Source organism: Alosa sapidissima, chromosome 22 (genome assembly GCF_018492685.1).
Source record: "Alosa sapidissima isolate fAloSap1 chromosome 22, fAloSap1.pri, whole genome shotgun sequence".
NCBI lineage: Eukaryota > Metazoa > Chordata > Actinopteri > Clupeiformes > Clupeidae > Alosa > Alosa sapidissima.
In genome coordinates this window covers 1367454-1386933 of record NC_055978.1, presented here as the reverse complement: position 1 = coordinate 1386933, position 19480 = coordinate 1367454, and the positions used below count along the sequence as shown (strand labels likewise).

The 19480-nt window shown below is 39.0% G+C and overlaps 1 protein-coding gene across 9 annotated transcripts in view; it reads left to right on the top strand.

Moving 5' to 3' along the window:
• The window catches only part of LOC121696861 (protein unc-80 homolog), a 239077-nt gene that overhangs the window by 171145 nt on the left and 48452 nt on the right, over nucleotides 1-19480 (top strand). For 5 of the 9 annotated variants that reach the window (XM_042077929.1, XM_042077928.1, XM_042077931.1 and 2 more), the window contains 6 exons: nucleotides 4360-4530; nucleotides 5829-5921; nucleotides 8955-9173; nucleotides 12124-12354; nucleotides 15300-15423; nucleotides 15825-15950. In XM_042077929.1, coding sequence (XP_041933863.1) covers nucleotides 4360-4530; nucleotides 5829-5921; nucleotides 8955-9173; nucleotides 12124-12354; nucleotides 15300-15423; nucleotides 15825-15950 — 964 coding nt within the window. The remainder of the gene's footprint in view (nucleotides 1-4359; nucleotides 4531-5828; nucleotides 5922-8954; nucleotides 9174-12123; nucleotides 12355-15299; nucleotides 15424-15824; nucleotides 15951-19480) is intronic. The other 4 variants (XM_042077934.1, XM_042077933.1, XM_042077932.1 and 1 more) reach the window with 1 other exon arrangement.

Below are 19480 nucleotides of genomic sequence, written 5' to 3'. Positions count from 1 at the left end.
ACCCCTCTTGAAAGACCCAAAACTATCTTAGGAACAGAGAGCATTGGGCAACTCATTCCACCAACAAGGAACCTCTGAGGAAGAGTCTTGAATTTGACCTAGCGTTTATGGCTGGTCGATACAACGACGCTCATCAGAAGACCGCAGTGGTCGTTTGGGGATGTACAGCTTGATCATAGAATTGAGATAGCTGGGAGCAGATCCAGTAAGTGTCCTATAGGCCAAGGTGAGAGATTTAAATTTAATTCTGGCCAATACAGGGAGCCAATGGAGAGTAACTAGGAGAGGAGTTACATGTGTCCTCTTTGGCTGATTGAAGACCAGGCGTGCTGCAGCATTCTGAATCAGTTATAACAATCTTACTACACAGGCAGGCAGGCCAGCTAACAGTGAATTACAATAGTCTAGTTTGGAGATAATCATGACCTAGACAAGAAGTTGTGTGGAATCTTGTGTCAGATAAGGTCTAATCCTCCTAATGTTGTAAAGGACAAACCAACATGATTTTGCAATTGAGGCTACATGCTCAGAGAATTGAAGTCGGTCATTCAATTATGACACCCAAGTTGCATGACCATCTAATTGGGGTCAGTGAAGATGAGTCAAGCTTGATGTTAATCTGTTGGGGAATAGCTGTTTTAGCTTGAAACACTAAAAGCTCAAGCTTGACGAGCCAGACCCACATCAAGATGTAGGGTCTGGGGACTCACCATTCGCAGTGCTCAGTCCGAGGGGCGGAATAAACGGTTGTCTTTCAAATTCCCTCTGCATGGAATAGGATAGCACTACAACTCATAAGTCCCATGCATTTCCCCACCAGCGGAGCAAGTTGGCTAGTTGTTCAAACTTTTGGCAACTTAAAAAAAGCTTAACTCGTGTCACACTGTTCGCCAACAGCAACATCCATCTTCTTTGTTTTCAAGTAGCAGGGAATTCACGCCGAACCGTCGCAACTCTGCCATCATTATGTTAAGCCCGCCTACCGACTCTATACACAATGTGATTGGCCTGATTGAAGTTTCATTTTTCCAGCTCGCAAGCCAACAGAGAGTTGCTAGACTACCCTGGCAGCAAATTACATTTCATGCTGCTAGGGTGCGTCTAGATTTCTAGGCTACAAAAGCTCCATTTGTGAGATATTGAGCTGAAGGTGCCGATCTTTCATCCACCACTAACATAATGTCAACCTAGCAACCCTCATAGCAATCAACATGATGACACTAGCAACCAGCATAGAACCAGTTATTAAGCATAGCAACCACCATATCTACCCTATCAACACCCTATCAACCATCTGAATTACCCTTGCAACCACCACAATTATGTCAATCTAGCAACACCCATAGCAACTAGCATAGCAACCACTTATTTAGCATGGCAAACACATACCCTTGCAACATCCTAGCAACCATCTCAATTACCCTAGCAACAACCAAGCAACCACCAATTGTGTTGGTTGCTAAGGTGGTTGCCTGGGTGACATTACTGAAGTAGTTGCTACTGTAGGTTGTTGCTAGGGTAGTTTAGATGGTTGCTCGGGTGTTCCTAGGGTAATCATAGTGGTTACTATGATATAAAAGTGGTTGCTAAAAGTGGTGCATTTGCATGCACTGTAATAAGAAGAAATATAGTGATAACAGTGCAGTGCATTTTCATGTACTGTAATTACAACTAGAAATGCAATTCCAAGGAATTACCAGTGCATGAAAATGCTAAAGTTGTGATGTAAAATATCATGTATAGTTAAAACAGATAATACAGAGATGGTTACTACGGTGATGCTAGGATAGACATGGTGGTTGCATAGCTTAATAAAAGTTGATAGTTTAAAAGTAGACTGTTTAAAAGCTGAATGTAGATAGTTTAAAAGTTGTTGATAGACAGTAGATAGATTAAAAGTTGTTGATAGACAGCTAGTTTAATAGATAGTTTAATGATAGTTTAAAAGTAGACCGGTTAAAAGTTGAAGGTAAATAGTTTAAAAGTTGTTGACAGACTGGAAGTTTAATGAATGTTGATATTCAAATAGTTTAATGGCTGTGTATAGGTAGATATTTGACGATAACTGAAAGTTGGAATGGCTCTAATGTTTGCTAGCAGTTATGCTAAGATTTGTAACTGTGCTAACCATGCTACTTAGCTAATGTTTTATAGCAGTGCTAGCAATGCTAACTATGTTAACCATGTGACTTAGCTAACCTAGCTTATAATTTTTAGTAGTTATGGTAACTATGCTAACTAGCATGCTAACTATGCTAACCATGTGACTTAGCTAACCTAGCTAATCATTTTTAGTAGTTATGCTAACTATGCTAACTACCATGCTAACAATGCTAACAACTTATTATTAAACGAACAAAACACCGTACGGTTGGGACAGAGAGAGGTCGCTGTGTGTGTACGCGCCGCCATCTTGGATCAGATTCAGATTCTGTCAGATTCCGTCAGATTATTATTATTATTCCGCTTACCACTTTTTCCGTACGCTATTTCTCTTGAACAGTTTAACTTAGAAACTTCATTCAAACTTTGTAACGTAGGTATTCAAACGGACGAAGCTGCTATGTCTTTTCAACTTTGAAACTTTTATACTTTTTAAACTATTAAAGAAAATCTTTTTAAAAATCCCCATAGACTTAACATTGCCGATTATGACATCATAATACGGCCGTTAAGCAATTAGAATCCTATGGCAGGTGTTCAGGCCACCTGGATCAACTGCCAGTCTCAGGCTTTAGGCATACAAACTAGCCCTATTAAGACTACACATCCTGTTCAACTGCTTCCTCTGCCAAAAACTGTTTCAAAATAAAAGTCCTCACTACAACATTTCACTGTTAAACAATTTAACCCTTTAAACTACTGAACTTTTTAACTGTTCAGCCATTGTAACTGTTAGGTTAGCTAAATCACATGGTTAGCATAGTTAGCATGTTAGCATGCTAGTTAGCACAGTTAGCATAACTACTAAAATTATTAGCTAGGTTAGCTAAGTCACATGGTTAGTATAGTTAGCATGTTAGCATTGTTAGCCATAGAGCCATTCCAACTTTCGTCAAATTATCGTCAAATATCTACCTATACACATTCATTAAACTTCCAGTCTGTCAACAACTTTTAAACTATTTACCTTCAACTTTTAAACGGTATACTTTTAAACTATCTATTAAACTAGCTGTCTATCAACAACTTTTAAACTATCTACTGGCTATCAAAAACTTTTAAACTATCTACATTCAGCTTTTAAACAGTCTACTTTTAAACTATCAACTTTTATTAAGCTATGCAGCCACCATGTCTATCCTAGCATCACCGTAGTAACCATCTCTGTATTATCTATTTTAACTATGATACATGATATTTTATATCACAACTTTAGCATTTTCATGCACTGGTAATTCCTTGGAATTGCATTTCTAGTTTTTAGTTTTTATGCTAACTATGCTAACTAGCATGCTAACATGCTAACTATGCTAACCATGTGACTTAGCTAACCTAGCTAATCATTTTTAGCAGTTTTGCTAAAAATGCCAACAATGCTAGCAATGTTAACATGCTAACTATGCTAACCATGCTAACTAGCTACAGTGGGTAGGAGTCATAGTTGATGACAAGTGTTGACATAGTTGATGACAAGTTAAAAGTTGTTGATAGACAGCTAGTTTAATAGATAGTTTAATAATAGTTTAAAAGTAGACTGTTTAAAAGTTGAATGTATATAGTTTAAAAGTTGTTGATAGACAGCTAGTTTAATAGATAGATAGTTTAATGATAGTTTAAAAGTAGACCGTTTAAAAGTTGAATGTAAAAAGTTCAGTAGTTTAATGGGTTACATTGTTTAACAGTGGATTATTGTAGTGAGGACTTTTATTTTGAAACAGTTTTGGGCAGAGGAAACAGTTGAATAGGATGTGTAGTCTTAATTGACCCAGATTGTATGCTTAAAGCCTGAGGCTGCAGGTGGCCTGAACACCTGCCATAGGATTCTAATTGCTTAATGGCCGTATTATGATGTCACAATCGGCAATGTTAAGTCTATGGGGATTTTTAAAAAGTTTTTCTTTAATAGTTTAAAAATTATAAAAGTTTCAAAGTTGAAAAGACATAGCAGCTTGGTCCGTTTGAAGACCTACGTTACAAAGTTTGAACGAAGTTTCTAAGTTAAACTGGTACGGAAAAAGTGGTAAGTGGAATAATAATAATAAGTTTTTGTTGTTGTTGTTGTTGTTGTTGCCTTGGAAGAACAGTACAGTGCATTTTCATGCACTGTAATAAGAAGTTGCCTAGGAAGAACAGTACAGTGCATTTTCATGCACTGTAATTACATTGACTACATAATGCAAATATTGTTGTGTTTAGTCTACAGATGCTGATGGTTCTAGAAGCATTGGTGCCATGCTACCTGCAGAAACTTAAGAAGAACACAGTGGCACTGGAATCTGCATGTGCAGCAAGGGATGAGATTGCTGCCATTGCAGCGCTTGCTACATCACTCCAGGCCTTACTCTATAGTGTGGAGGCTTTGACACGGTACAGTAATTGAGTTAAAATGCACAAACACACACACACCCTCTCTCTCTCACACACACGCACACACACACACACACACACACAGTTCAGAAACATACACAATTTAATTTACATAATGGCGCTAGGGAGTTTGTAAACCATGAGAATCTAAATCAAGTTTAAGATATGAGGAGAGGAGCAAGTTAATAATGCGAATTTCATTCCTATACTGGCATCACAGTTATCACTTCAGTTACTTGCCCTTACTAAAAACTGGATTAGACTAGAGAACGCAGTGATCTAATTATGCCTTTTCCCATACCAGTTGCTTATCTGGTAGAGAAAGTAGGACACAGCTTTCCTGTCTTTTGCGACTGGAAGACAGTTGCTACACAGTGGACCATATGCACGGAAGACTACACAGACCCGGTTGGGTGTTGCACCTAGTGAATTAGCATGTTATGATGTAGAAAGATTTTTATGGGTGTATCAAAATTTTTATTATTGCGCAAACAAGATATTCAGTGTCGGAGTGAACATGCAAGGAGCAGAATATAACAGAAGATGCTGTTACAACACAGCTAATGCTCCATCGGAAATAAATGAGCTGGCTTAAGAGCCTTCCGTGCATCAAAATCAGAATCAGGTTTATTGGCCAGGTATACTTACGTACAAAAGGAATTTACCTTCGGTAGGCTGTTAGCTCTCTATATATTCAACAAATAGAAATGTAGTAGTAACAAATAGACATGTATTAGTAACTTTTACATTCAGCAGACAAATAGTAATATTAGACACATACTGTACAATAGAGACAACAATATACATATAGGCACATATCAAGATAATATACAAAAATACAAATATACAAGTAAGACATATCAAGACATCACACACATGGAGTAGGATGTAAAGTGCAAAAAGTAATAGTGCAAATGTAGTGTGCAAGATGCATATTGGAATGATAAAGAATGTGATGACCCCACTTATCCGCAGTTCAGGCGAGTGATGGCAGTGGGAAAGAAGCTGTTTTTGTGTCTGATATTTTTGTGCGCAGGGCTTTGTGCATGAATTGGAAGTTCGTGCAATCCAGGATGCTGTATGTTATGTGTGGTGGGAACACACTGCAAAAAATGATAGAAAAACATTCACAGCACGACATTGGAGAGTATCACCAAAAGACAGCATGTTAGCAAATTTCCAGCTAGGAAGTTAGTTTACTATTTTTAGACTTTTGTGCTACTATTTTTTTTTTACTGAGTTGAAAGGATATCACAAACTGTATGCCCTAATATAATTCAGAATATTCTTCTCTGTAGACCGATGACAGCCCCTCAGCTGAGTCGTTGTGATCAAGGTCATAAAGGAGCTACTGCTGCCAACCACACTCTGTCTGGAGGAGCCCACACACGGTGAGACTTTTAAGACTGCTAAGAGGTAATTGTTGATAAGTGGCCAAACATGCATTCAGATTGGTGAGTAAACAATTTCACAAGCATACACCATCTATGAAGAATAACTCTTTGTCCAAATTATTTATTTTAAGGTAAAACCAAGAGGAGAAAATAAGCAAAAGACCATAAATATATATGTGTGTGTGTGTGTGTGTGTGTGTGTGTGTGTGTGTGTGTGTGTGTGTGTGTGTGTGTGTCTCGTTAGAGTAGTGGGAATTTGAAAATCATGGGATATTAAACAAACAGAGCAAACAGGACATGCAGACAGTGCATACGGAAAGTATTCACAGCGCTTCACTTTTTCCACATTTTGTTATGTTACAGCCTTATTCCAAAATGGATTCAATTCATTTTTTTCCTCAAAATTCTACACACAATACCCCATAATGACAACATGACAATGTTTTAAATGTTTGCAAATTTATCAGAAATAAAGAACGAAAATATAATATGTACATAAGTATTCACAGCCTTTGCTCAATATTTTGTTGTGGCACCTTTGGCAGCAATTACAGCCTTTCTTTTGGAATATGAAGCCACAAGCTTGGCACACCCATATTTGGCCAGTTTTGCCCATTCCTCTTTACAGAACCTCTCGAGCTCTATCAGATTGGATTGGGAGTGTTGGATTGGGAGCACAGCCATTTTCAAATCCCTCCAGAGATGTTCAATGGGATTCAAGCTAGGGCTCTGCCAGTCTAGGACATTCAGAGATAGAGAGTTCAGAGACATACACAGTTATATCAGTATTTATTATATGGCTCTTCACAATGCTAGTAGAACGCTCCATTGACTTGAATGGGATTTTACATTCTACGGTAAAATATTTTCATGTAATTACCGCTGCAAACATATAATTACCGCTGTCAATGGCAACGGGTTTTGTGCTGCTGAGTTTTTCATATCACTCCGCAAGTAGTCCGGTCACTTCTTGCATTGGAACTTCATTCAAAAGTGAAAGCAGACGGTTGATCAGCTGTGTTCTAAAGAATGTTTGATTCAACTTCAGTGTGTGTTGCGAACTATTTGTTTCTCAGCAAAAGCCACGACAAAAAGGTAACAAATAAGTGTAAAGAGACATATTGTGGAGTTTTTTTTTTAGTTTTGGCAAGTAGCCGTATAATAAGCGGGATAATGTATAGAATGCCGATCATTATTGGGAAAATAAGTCCCTTCAGGGTGAAGCAAGACCCCTCCGCTGGCGCGTCAGGGTCCGGTTCGCCCTGTCGGGACTTATTTTCCCAATAATGACCGGCGTTCTATACATTATCCCTTACATAAAAAGCAGTGAAATGTAAGGCTGGTTAGCTTCATGACTGTAAAGTAGAAATAATCTAAGTAAAACAGATATGATTAAAAGCACAAGTTAAGAATAAATAATTCAATAAAATAATAAAGTAACATGAATAATAATAATAATAATAATAATACATAATAAATAATAATGTTATTAAATTGGGATAGAGTGGTATTCATTAGAGTTGACATGTCCATGTTGAGGAGTCTAATGACGAGGGAAATAGCTTTTTTTAGTCTCTCAGTTTTGGCCATCAAACTGCAGAAGCGCTTGCCTGACTTCAACAAACTGGACAGACAGTTACTGGGATGGGTGGAGTCCTTTATGATTTTAGTGGCTCTGTTCTTGCATCGGCTGATATATATCATGCAGGGAGGGGAGAGAAGCGCTGGTCAGGTCCTCAGAGATATGTACTCCCAGATACTGTATTTAAAACCACTTACTCTCTCTACCTGTGTTCCATCAATCAAGAGGGGTGTAAGTCTGCTACTGCCTCTTTCTGAAGTCTACAATTAGCTCCTTGGTTTTGCTGACATTTAGTTGGAGACAGTTTGCCTGACACCAGGCAATCAGCTTTTCCAAGAAGGCAGTCTCGTCATTGTTGGAGATGAGGCCCTGGACTACTGTATCATCAGCAAACTTAACGATGAAAGTGGAGCTGTGAGATGACACATAGTCATAGGTGTAGAGAGAGTAGAGCAGTGGGCTCAAGACACAGCCCTTTGGAGCTCCTGTATTCAGAATGATGGAATTAGAGGTGAGCTGGCCCATTCTCACTATCTGGTTTCTGCCAGAAAGAAAATTCAAAACCCAGTCACTAGGGGGGTAATTACTCCTAGGTCTTTGAGCTTAGAGTCCAGCATGTGAGGAACAATAGTGTTGAAAGCTGAACTATAATCAATAAACAGCAGCCTATGATGCAGCAGTTTATGATGGTGTGTTCTATCCGAAAGCCATGCTATTGGTCAGTGGAGTCTTTGGCAGTAGGCCTATATGTTAGAAAAGTAGAAAGTCCAAGATTTCTGGGGGTGTTATCATAATAACCCTAGTTTTGAAAGCCTACACAAGCATAAGGCTGGAGACTACAACTTGTCCAGCCTTTTGTTGCACCTATCCCAATTTGTGACTTGTGGGTTTCCATGATTTGCAGATTATCACATTCTTCTTTTTATTAAAAAGGTTACACAGCATCTCAACTTGTTTTGGAAATGGGGTTGTTGAAAGTGTTACCATTTTACCATATTTCATTCACCTAGACCAGACCATGAAGGCAAGGACATAAAACATTTATTTCATTGCCAGTTACATTATAGTGGTGACATACTGGTTGGTCTGACAGGGTCCTGACACATACAAAGAGATAGCAACATGCATGCACTGGTTGACCACAATCAGTTTCAATGGGAAGTCACACCTGTCTTGTTTTTTTCTCCCCATTTGCTGCTGAGCTCCGCAAATTACTTTGACAATCAAAAACAACTGGAATCATACAGAACTGACATTAATTACATGCTGTAGATCAGCGAAAAAATCTATGATGTATATTTATATGTTGTTATATTGTAATTCAAACATATTTCCATGAATGTCCCCTGACTCTCATTTGAAGCTGAACAGCCAAAGCTTGTTAATGGTGTGCATTGCAATTTTAAATTACAACTTTATATGTGTGTGCACTGTCCATATATTTTTAGTGATGACCTGAATCTGCTGGAGGAGGGTCAAGGTGTTCCACGCGAGGAGCTTGATGAGAGGATTGCACGTGAGGAGTTCAGACGACCACGAGAGTCTCTGCTTAACATTTGCACTGAGTTCTACAAGCACAGTGGCCCCAGGCTCAAGATTCTTCAGAATGTTGCAGGAGAGCCACGCGTAACTGCTCTAGAGCTTCTGGACATCAAATCACACATGAGGTTCAAAATGCTTTTCTTAATAATACATCTCTCTTGTCATCAATAGATAGTGTTTCTTTATTTATCTTTATAGTGCATAATGGGTGCTGACTTTAACAAGATTACGCAGGACATGCACATCCCATGAAATGCAGGGCCTGATTTATGTACATTTGTGAACAGAGTATAATCAGCGCTTTTGCCAGTCTGCAGATGCATGCTTTGCTTCTTCATTTTACGTGGAATTTATCATACTTGAAGCTCATCACATAATCAGCACCTTTCTCTGCCTTCTAGCGCAATGTGTGATGCCCACAACTGAATGGTAGGCTATACTTCAATCATAGTGAATGGAGTCAACTGACGACATTAAAAGGAATCAAAAGTTTAGTGGTCATATAACACAATACAGTGGGTACTACTTCGAATTGTCCGGCTTCACGCGTGATTCTCACATGTTTTATGTGTGAGGAGACTGCTATTAACTTTAAAGAATATAGGCCTATCTACAATTCAAACTACTGGTAGGCTATCTGCAGCCTATGACGCAAATGTACTGTAATATAGCCTTACAGTATGTCCTGGTCTATCATAGATGTATATGGGTGTCTGCTTAGTTGTTGACAGCACATTTTTTTATGATTTAAAATTATACTTTTTAGATTTTAACGGGCCAAGTTGAAGAGCTGTTGTCCGTTATTGTTTCTGCAAATATAGGCTGATTCATGTCCTTTGAATTTTGCAACTGTGAGGTCCATGGTAGGCGCCCGACAGAAATATTGTTTCATTTTGCGAGTGAGATATCCACGCTCTTGCGTCTCCTCTGCGACGTGTTCACCCCCCAGTTTCAGAGCTATTCTAAAGGCAAAAATGCACAGAGGGAGTTATGACAAAACCGTGACTGTTAACAAACTGGATCCTAATAGAAAGCTGTTAGCTTTCCTAAGCTATATAAGGTATAAACTAGACCTATTACACAACATTAATTGTCACTAGGCTATGCTGGCGACCCAAATAAAATCTCCTTTGGCTTACAGTATCAATCACACTGCCTCTTGCAATTCCTCTGAATGCAGTCCGCTGCCCTGTTTACCGGCAATGCTACAGCGGCTTCCACCTCGTGGTGAAAAGTGTAATACATTTCATGCAACTGCGTGAATCACGGAAAGTGATTGAAGTGGCCACATCTAAATGGGACCCACTGTACATGATAAGAAGACAAGCAGAGAGATAATGCAGAGCAGTAGTTCTACTTTACTTAAAAAAAAATATTTGTGCACGTTTGCCATGACAGATTTTTTTAGTCTAGCAGGTAGGAAAGTTAAGTGGAAGTAAGACATTAGAAAGGCAAACAAAAGTTAAGGTTATTTTTGACATAGTGAAAGAAGTACAACTGCTTCTCTGAATACCGATTCTGTTGTCTCTGAAAGTTTCTCATATTGACACAATTAACCACAATTTGGATTAGCCTACACCAGTTAGAGCCTAAACAGAAATTTTCACTGCAAAATAGAGGGGCGTTTTCACAAGTACTTTTCGTACATACATGGGCATGGCCGTAGCTACCATATGCCTCATGTCATGTCCTCAGTATGTTTTTCTTCAAGATTAGTTTCATTTATTAAGTACGAATATCCAACGTGACAATTATCCTTACATAAATACACCGTCACGTGACACGTCATTGCAGATACCTCCGACATTTCAAAGCGAAAGTGTCGACTTGGCTATCGCTGAAAGAGTTGAATAAAATAAAGATGTAATAAGGCTCTGAAATGTAATAAGGCAATGAAATGCTAACCTGTAATGAAAATGTTATGTTGAAATTCAGTTGAGATTGAAAATTAAGCTATATCAATGTTATATAGGATGGATAATTAATGTTGTGATATATATTATCTCATGGACCAAACATAACATCGTCAAATTATATAAATTATTGGTCAGTAATTTAGAGATTTGTTATTTTAAGAAATCCAACACAGGAGACCGGGACAAGAGCCAATTTGGGAGAAGGCTCTTGAAAAAAAATAGAATACTGTGGAAAAGTGTGTTGGTTCAAGTTATGAACAAAACATGTTATAAAATGAACAAATCCATGGTTCTACGTCTTTATTGGAAAAAGGACCGGAGGGCTTGGAAGAACCTCCTAACATTTTGGGGTGCCCAAAATTTCTAGCCCCTGACCTCGGTATTTTAAAAATCCTGGCTACGGCCTTGCCAGTACCCATTATGCACTATAAAGATAAATATAGAAACACAATCTATTGATGACGAGAGATATATTACATATACACTTTACGTTTTACCTCTCATCGTTTTACAGGAAACACCCACTTTTTCCCTGACTTTCCCATGAATGAAAATGTATGACACGGAAAAGTGCAATTTACCATTTTCCGCTCTAGCAGTGGTTTACCCAAGTGTGGCCTGATCATAGACAACATGGCATGTTTTTATGTGCACAATGGCCCTCATTTATGAAACTAACATATGACATAAAACAGGCGTAGGACAGGCGTACGCTCATTTCCCCACAGAGCATGGTTTTTGATGTGGCATAGTACGGTGCAGTAGTAAATCGGCAGAGGATTGGAAAGTTGAAGAATTGAATTTATGGAATATCTTGAACTTCATATTTTCAAGGGACAAATGGCAGAAAATAAAGTTTGTTACACTTAAATTGCCATAGTTTCCCAGCTTCCTTGATGATGATTGATTATTTAAAAAGGGTATGAATAATTTTCGACATGCCATTTTCCATAAAAATTTTAAAAAAGATAAACAAAATTATTTTTTTGATTCCATGTTTTCTACCACATTGTCTTACAACCTTTTGGCATGTGGCAGTGTCATTTTCAGTCAGAACAAACATATTGGTCAAGAGAAAAGCAACATTACATCAATATTTGCCAGGGGTATGAATAATTTTGTTCTTAACTGTATATCCTATGTCTGTGTGTGAGCACAGATTGGCTGAGATTGCCCACTCCTTGTTGAAGCTGGCGCCATATGACACACTGACCATGGAGAGTCGTGGGCTGCGTCGCTACATAATGGAGATGTTGCCCATCACTGATTGGTCGACGGAGGCAGTTCGTCCTGCACTCATCCTTATTCTAAAGCGCCTGGATAGAATGTTCAACAAGATCCACAAGATGCCAACGCTCAGGTGCGCTCGCCCACAGGCTCTGGGCTCCAGGTCTGTCAGCTCACCTGTTTTTTTTATGCTTGTTCATTTTGTAATCTTGTTAATTTCATAACCACATAATTTTTTTATTCATTTTGTGTTTTGTATATTCTGCAGTCAGTTTGTTACATTCAGGCAGTTGTACAGTATTTGTTAACTGCTTTTCTACTCTGTTTGTAACCATTTCTGATTTGTAGGCTGGTGGTGGTTGAGGGCAGGAGATATTGGTAAACTAATTTAGTGTAAGCCTTTATCACATAAGCAAAATTGCATCTGCAATACAGTCCCCTCCAAAAGTATTGGAACAGCAAGGCAAATTGCTTTGTTTTTGTCACTGATGACATTTGGGTTTAAGATCAAAAGATGAGTATGAGACAAGAGTTTAGAATTTTAGCTTTTATTTCCTGGTATTTACATCTGGATGTGTTAAACAACTCAGAACATACCACCCTTTGTTTGAACCCACCCATTTTTCAAGTGAGCAAAACTATTGGAACATGTGACTGACAGCTGTTTCTTGATGTCCAGGTGTTGCCTTTTAGATTTATTGTTCAAACATTAAATAGCTCTCCATGACTATGTTTTTATCCTTGGTTTAAACCTATAAAAGACTGCATTTCTTGTTAAAGAGGATAAACCAACATGAAGACCAGAAAAGCAAGCCATTTTGAAGCTGAGAAAATAAGGAAAATCGATCATCGAGCCATTGGACAAACATTGGGCATAGCAAGCACAACAATTTGGAATGTCCTGAAAAAGAAAGAAACTACTGGTGTGTACTGGTGTTGGTTGCAATGCAATTTCCCATTGCCGACCAACTAAGTTGCTATCAGGTTAGCACCTATGGTTTTGGGAAACGCACCCCAGGTCGGCCAAGGAAAACAATAGTTGTCAGACACCAAACAGGACGAGGACCACAAAAGCGTCACGTTCAAAAGTTTAATTAAGGGTTGGGGGTTTCAGGGGTTCCGGGGGGGGGGGGTACAGGAGTTCCAAGAGTCTGCGTGTGTGTTCCCCCAGTAGCCGAACAGCGATGGCAGGAGCTGGATGATCCGGGAAGTCCTGGGGGAAACACACACACAACAGCAATTGAAACGAAGCAGCAGTACAGTCAAGGACTAGGCGGTATTCGTAGAAGAGGGACGGAAGGCAGGTCAAGATTACCGGGGCTGGAGAACACAGAAGTAGTCGAGCGGGTCTAGGATCACAGGCAAAGAGTCAGAGGCGTTTTCCTAAAACAGGCAGGTAACTGGTGCTGGTTGCAGACGATCTGACAAGTGTGGACTGAAAAGCAAGGCTTTATATAGAGGGCATGATGAGTGGTGAATGCAGTGCAGCTGGTAGGTAACGAGGGTGTGGCAGAGCAGAGCAGGAACAGGTGGAGGTCATCAGACTTCAATCAGCACGTGTTACCAGGCAGAGAGAGAGCTCATGACAATAGTAGTTGATGACAGAAATATTGTGAGAGCTGTGAAGAAAACCCCATCACAACATCAGTAAGTGACATCACCAACGACGCCACAGTGCAGGGGTGAAGGTATCACAATCCACTGTTAGAAGAAGACTCCGAGAGCAGAATTATAGAGGCCATACCACAAGACGCAAACCAATGAGACGCAAACACAAACTCATTGGCAGTAAGAATCGGAAGGCCAGATTGGAATTTGCAGAAAGTACAGAGATGAGCCCAAAAAGTATGGAACACAATCTTATGGACTGATAAAACCAAGATTAATCTCTACCAAAGTGATGGAAAGTGTGGAGAAAGAAAACTGATTATGATCCGAACCATACAAGCAAGATCTGTGAAGCATGGTGGAGGTAATGTCATGGCTTGGGCGTGCATGGCTGCTTCTGGAACGGACTCATTAATATTTATTGATTATTTAACTGATGAATTCAGAAGTGTACAGAAATATTTTGTCTGCCAATTTATGGAGAAATGCATTCAAACTAATGGGGAGGAAATTTATCATGCAGCAGAACAATGACCCAAAGCACACTGCCAACAAAACAAAGGACTTCATCAGGGGGAAAAAGCTTCTGAATTTATGAATATCAAAGAATCTGTGGCCTATACTATGAAGCAAGTTCAATATACCTAGGTTGCCTTTGTTAGCTGCCTTGACAAACAACCGTAGTCAGAATGGTAATAATACATTAATTTAGGCAAACCATTTTCTATGTGGCGCAGCGGTCAGATAGCCTTCCACAAACAGGTCACAGAAAGTGCACCTCACATATGCCTACTCCATAAAAAAGCAACCGAACCGAAAAGCTACCCTTTAGAAGTTCACTCTATGGCCCATCATTGATGATATCGTTGAAACCCAACTGCCTGGCTCTGCTGTTCTCTATGGAGAGTATAGCCATTCCACTCAATCGTTAACGTCAGCAGCAACATTCGAGGTGTTTAAAAAAAAAAATATTCAATTCAGTCTCCTCCAGTTCTCGTCTTTCTTTTCTCTTCTGTGTGCCACTTTTATGCTTACTAATAAAGCGTTGCCTGGGCCCCGGTCACTAATATAATGAGTCACAAATGTCAAAAATGTTCACATTTTGTTTAGGCTACCATTGTTTTCAGAAAATTGGTTGAATAAATTACATTTTTGTAAGGCAACCTCACTTTTCCATTGCTTAACCATAACATATACTCTTACCAGCTAGTCAAAACAATGCTATTTACTGCTTTTTAATAAAGAAATACAATTAATATTATGCAGAATTGAATTAAGCCTTTTGGCCTGGCCCTCCACAATATTTTCTGTGTGGCCTCATGGAAAAAATAATTGCCCACCCCTGACCTTGCCTATACTGTAGATCAGAAGCAGAATGTTGACACCCAATGCCCCCCTCGGAAGGATAGGCAAGCGCCACCCCGGGGTTGTAAACAACTATCTAATTGAGGATTATGTTGGTGTGTGTACGTGTGTGTGTGTGTGTGTGTGTGTGTTCAGACGGCAGGTGGAATGGGAGGCAGCAAGTAGTCTGATTGAAGGGATCTGTCTGACATTGCAGCGACAGCCAATCATCTCCTTCTTGCCTCATCTGCGCTCACTCATTAATGTCTGCGTCAACCTGGTAATACCATTTTCTCCTCTTGAAGAAGGAAATATGGGAATACATGTAAATACTTCTATATAGTGAATCATTTTGACATTTTATTCACGTGTCCCAAATAAGAAATTCCTTTTCACACACTTGCATGTTTCTGTAATGTACACATTTACTAATGATAGTGTTTTATGATTCCCCTAATATATGAGTTTATGCATGGACTTTTGTAAACAAAATACTTAAAAGACCTAAAGATATATATGAACACATTTACCAGTCTCATTATTTGCATAATGTTTGCAAGCATTAAGAAATGTCAAGTGCAGTAATAGCTGCTTATCTTCCTGAATACACCTCTTGTATAAACAGATATCAGCACACATGCTCTGGTTGTGATGCAGTTTTCTCTTTTTTCTTTAATGTAGGTGATGGGTGTTGTAGGTCCCTCTAGTGTTGCTGATGGCTTACCTCTGCTTCACTTAAGCCCCTACCTGTCTCCACCCCTCCCTTTCAGCACTGCAGTGGTGCGACTTGTAGCTCTGCAGATACAGGTATATCCTCAGTTTGTCTTTTTTCTAGTAAATATTAAATTATAAAAATAAAAATAAAAACATGTTTGGGGCAGCCGTGGCCTGCTCGTTAGCGCTTCGGACTTGTAATCGGAGGGTTGCCGGTTCGAACCCCGACCAGTAGGCACGACTGAAGTGCCCTTGAGCAAGGCACCTAACCCCTCACTGCTCCCCAAGCGCCACTGTTGTTGCAAGCAGCTCACTGCGCCGGGATTAGTGTGTGCTTCACCTCACTGTGTGCTGAGTGTGTTTCACTAATTCACGGATTGGGATAAATGCAGAGACCAAATTTCCCTCACGGGATCAAAAGAGTATATATGCTTATATACTTACTACTTAAATTGTCCTCATAGATGCTTCTAACTTGGCAAATAACTATTTAACCCTATAACCTGATCGCTATCCTAGCGGCATATATCATTAAATTACACTGAAAAACAATTTAAGCTTCTTCATAAGAAATGTAACAGCATCGTCACCCCCAACTGACGTTTTGCAAGTGACATCATGTTATTTGCACGGCACAGCAAAATAGCATAGTGGACAGCAAGAGGAGGAATCAGATCAATGGATTGTAATGGGACGCATCTCACAGCTGGCTGATTATAGTGAAATTTAAGCTTAGTAATGCCCTTCCACGACTGTCACCTTATTGTTTGGAATGAAATAACATCCTTTTTTTTTAGAATGATGTTTTGTTTTGTTTTCTGTGTGTTGGGGGAGTATTTCATCAGTCTATCAGGCTATACACTAATACTTATGGATTTTAATTTAGTAATGTTAACGCTATCTAGCTGTCCTAACAATATTATTATATTATAATATTAGCGCCGTCATCACCAGTTTTATTAACTATCTCAAATTATGATCATGACCCAAAAATGCCACTGACATGTTTATATTACTACCAAACTCAGAACACAGCAATAAATTAAACTACAAAGATGTTAAAGTAAGTGTTCATCACTGTAAATTGCCATATTTCTTCTATCTTTTTGCCTTCCACTATGGCCAGTGTTGGGAGGGTTACTTTCAAAACGTATTCCGTTACAGAATACAGAATACATGCCCAAAAATGTAATCTGTAATGTATTCCGTTACGTTACTCAATCTGATTACTTTCGCATTGAATTGCATTTTATAAGTGTAGGAATGCGGCCATCAAATCCTGCTTAGGCCTACTAAACAGGCCTATTCTGGTGCGTTCTGTTCCAAATGGCTGAAGTGTTAGGCCCACATAGGAGAATGTAAAGTCAACTAAGCTACCTGATACAACTTTAAAATAGCAAGGTGACCACTAAAACTACAGCAGGCGACTAGGCTAATTAAAACAAACAAAATAAATAGGCTACTTTAAGGGCGTAGCCAGAAATTATAATTAAGGTGTGCCTGTGAGATTTTTCGGTGGCATCAACCCAGTACAAGTGAGAGGCGCATATGACCGGTGGAACGCAAATGACCTGTAAATGTAAACACTATGGGCTACTATCAGTGCTCTCAAAATGAACGTGATCGCGTAATGACAATCAAAAACTGCACGTTAAAATATGCTAGGCCTACTCGCAAGAATAATTCTTCAGAGGCTGCAGCATATAATTCATTTTAAAACGTAAATGTAGATCTAATTAAAAATAATAATAATCCATAAAGCTATTTTAAGTTAGAATAAAAAACTTAGAATGCAGTCCCTATTTTAGAGATTGGTTTTATTGTAGGTCTAAATCAACACGTGAACTAGGCTTTGCTTGCTTAGCAAACTGTGTTACCGATTGGCCGAAGTAGCCTGAGCTTTTAATACTTGGGAAAATATCCTTTGAACAGACATCAGGAACCGCGATCAGTGAGGAACAGGAGTTACCTCCACTTACTTTACTCCTAATTTGCAGTGCAAACAGTCATTTCAGGGTCTCCGATGACGCGTCCATAATGCGCACTGGCTGCATTTTGAGGCTAGTGCAAGACGGAGGGGCTTGGATTTAAACATGTAAACAATTTCATCAATTTCATCATAGATTGCTTTCAGGAGCTTCTGGGAAATGGAGTTGCCTTAATTTATTTAGAGAGTGAACAAACTTATGAAACAGAGAACTATCGTCATGTAATCCACTGATTTCAACAATGTAACTGTATTCTAAATACCAACTATTTATCTTGTAACTGTATCGGAATACAGTTACTCATAATTTGTATTCTGAATATGTAACGCCGGTACATGTATTCCGTTACTCCCCAACACTGACTATGGCACAGTTCTTTTAGAGATTGTATATTTTCATTATATATGGAATATTACAGAATATTACAGTACTGTATATATAAAACATATATTAATAATTTGTATTATATTAATGTTGTAATTTTACAGATACAGAAGACAGCAATCAGACAGGACACTGTTGTTGCAGTGAGAGGCGTCTTTTTACTGTTGTTTTGTATGATTGTGTGGCCTTGCCGTGGCCTACTGGTTAGCGCTTCGGAGGGTTGCCGGTTCGAACTCCGACCAGTAGGCACGGCTGAAGTGGTCTTGAGCAAGGCACCTAACCCCTCACTGCTCCCCGAGCGCCGCTGTTGCTGCAAGCAGCTCACTGCGCCGGGATTAGTGTGTGCTTCACCTCACTGTGTGTTCACTGTGTGCTGAGTGTGTTTCACTAATTCACGGATTGGGATAAATGCAGAGACCAAATTTCCCTCACAGGATCAAAAGAGTAAATATACTTATATTATGAGCCATTTATTGCATCATATATACACTTAACCACTTGATGAAAACATGACCAAATGGCTCATAAGTATGTAAAATTGATGCGTATTTGTATTGTACACTTATGTCACATGTGTACAAAATATGAGTGACATGCATGTGTATTTTGCACATATTTCACATGTGAAATGCATGAAATGTACAAGTATTTCACATACTTCACAGCAATTTCTATTACGCATACCACACATGAATTATGCATCAAATACACATGCATGTCACACATACTTTACATGTGACATAAGTGTACAGTACAATACATGTAAAATACACATGTCAAAGCGAGTCTTTGAACTTCTTGGCATTCCATAGTGCCCCGAGCCCCTCTTGCTCTCGTTTTGTGTGCCTGCTGCGCCTTGTGTTTTTGCATTGGTGCTCTGAGCACCTTCAATTGAAAAAAGTTCAACTCTAAGCGAAAGAGCACCTGATGTAATTTGCGTTTTTATTAGTTTTTACGTTAAACTAACATTTGATAACATTTCTAGTGACAAATTTGTATTTTATTTTCATAATCTTTTGTTGCACCTTGGGTTTTACAAGTGGCAAATAGCATCTGATCGCGCCTTGTATGATTGTCGCTATGAATTTCCTGATGAATATGGAAATATCTCTTTCCAGTACTGCTTACTGTCACTGAATCTTTTACTGATACGTAGTATCAGACTGTAACAACCTTCTTTCACCTCTGCAAATATGTCAGAGGAAGCATGTGCAAAAAAATAGTGTGAGGAAATGCATGTGTGGTGTGAGG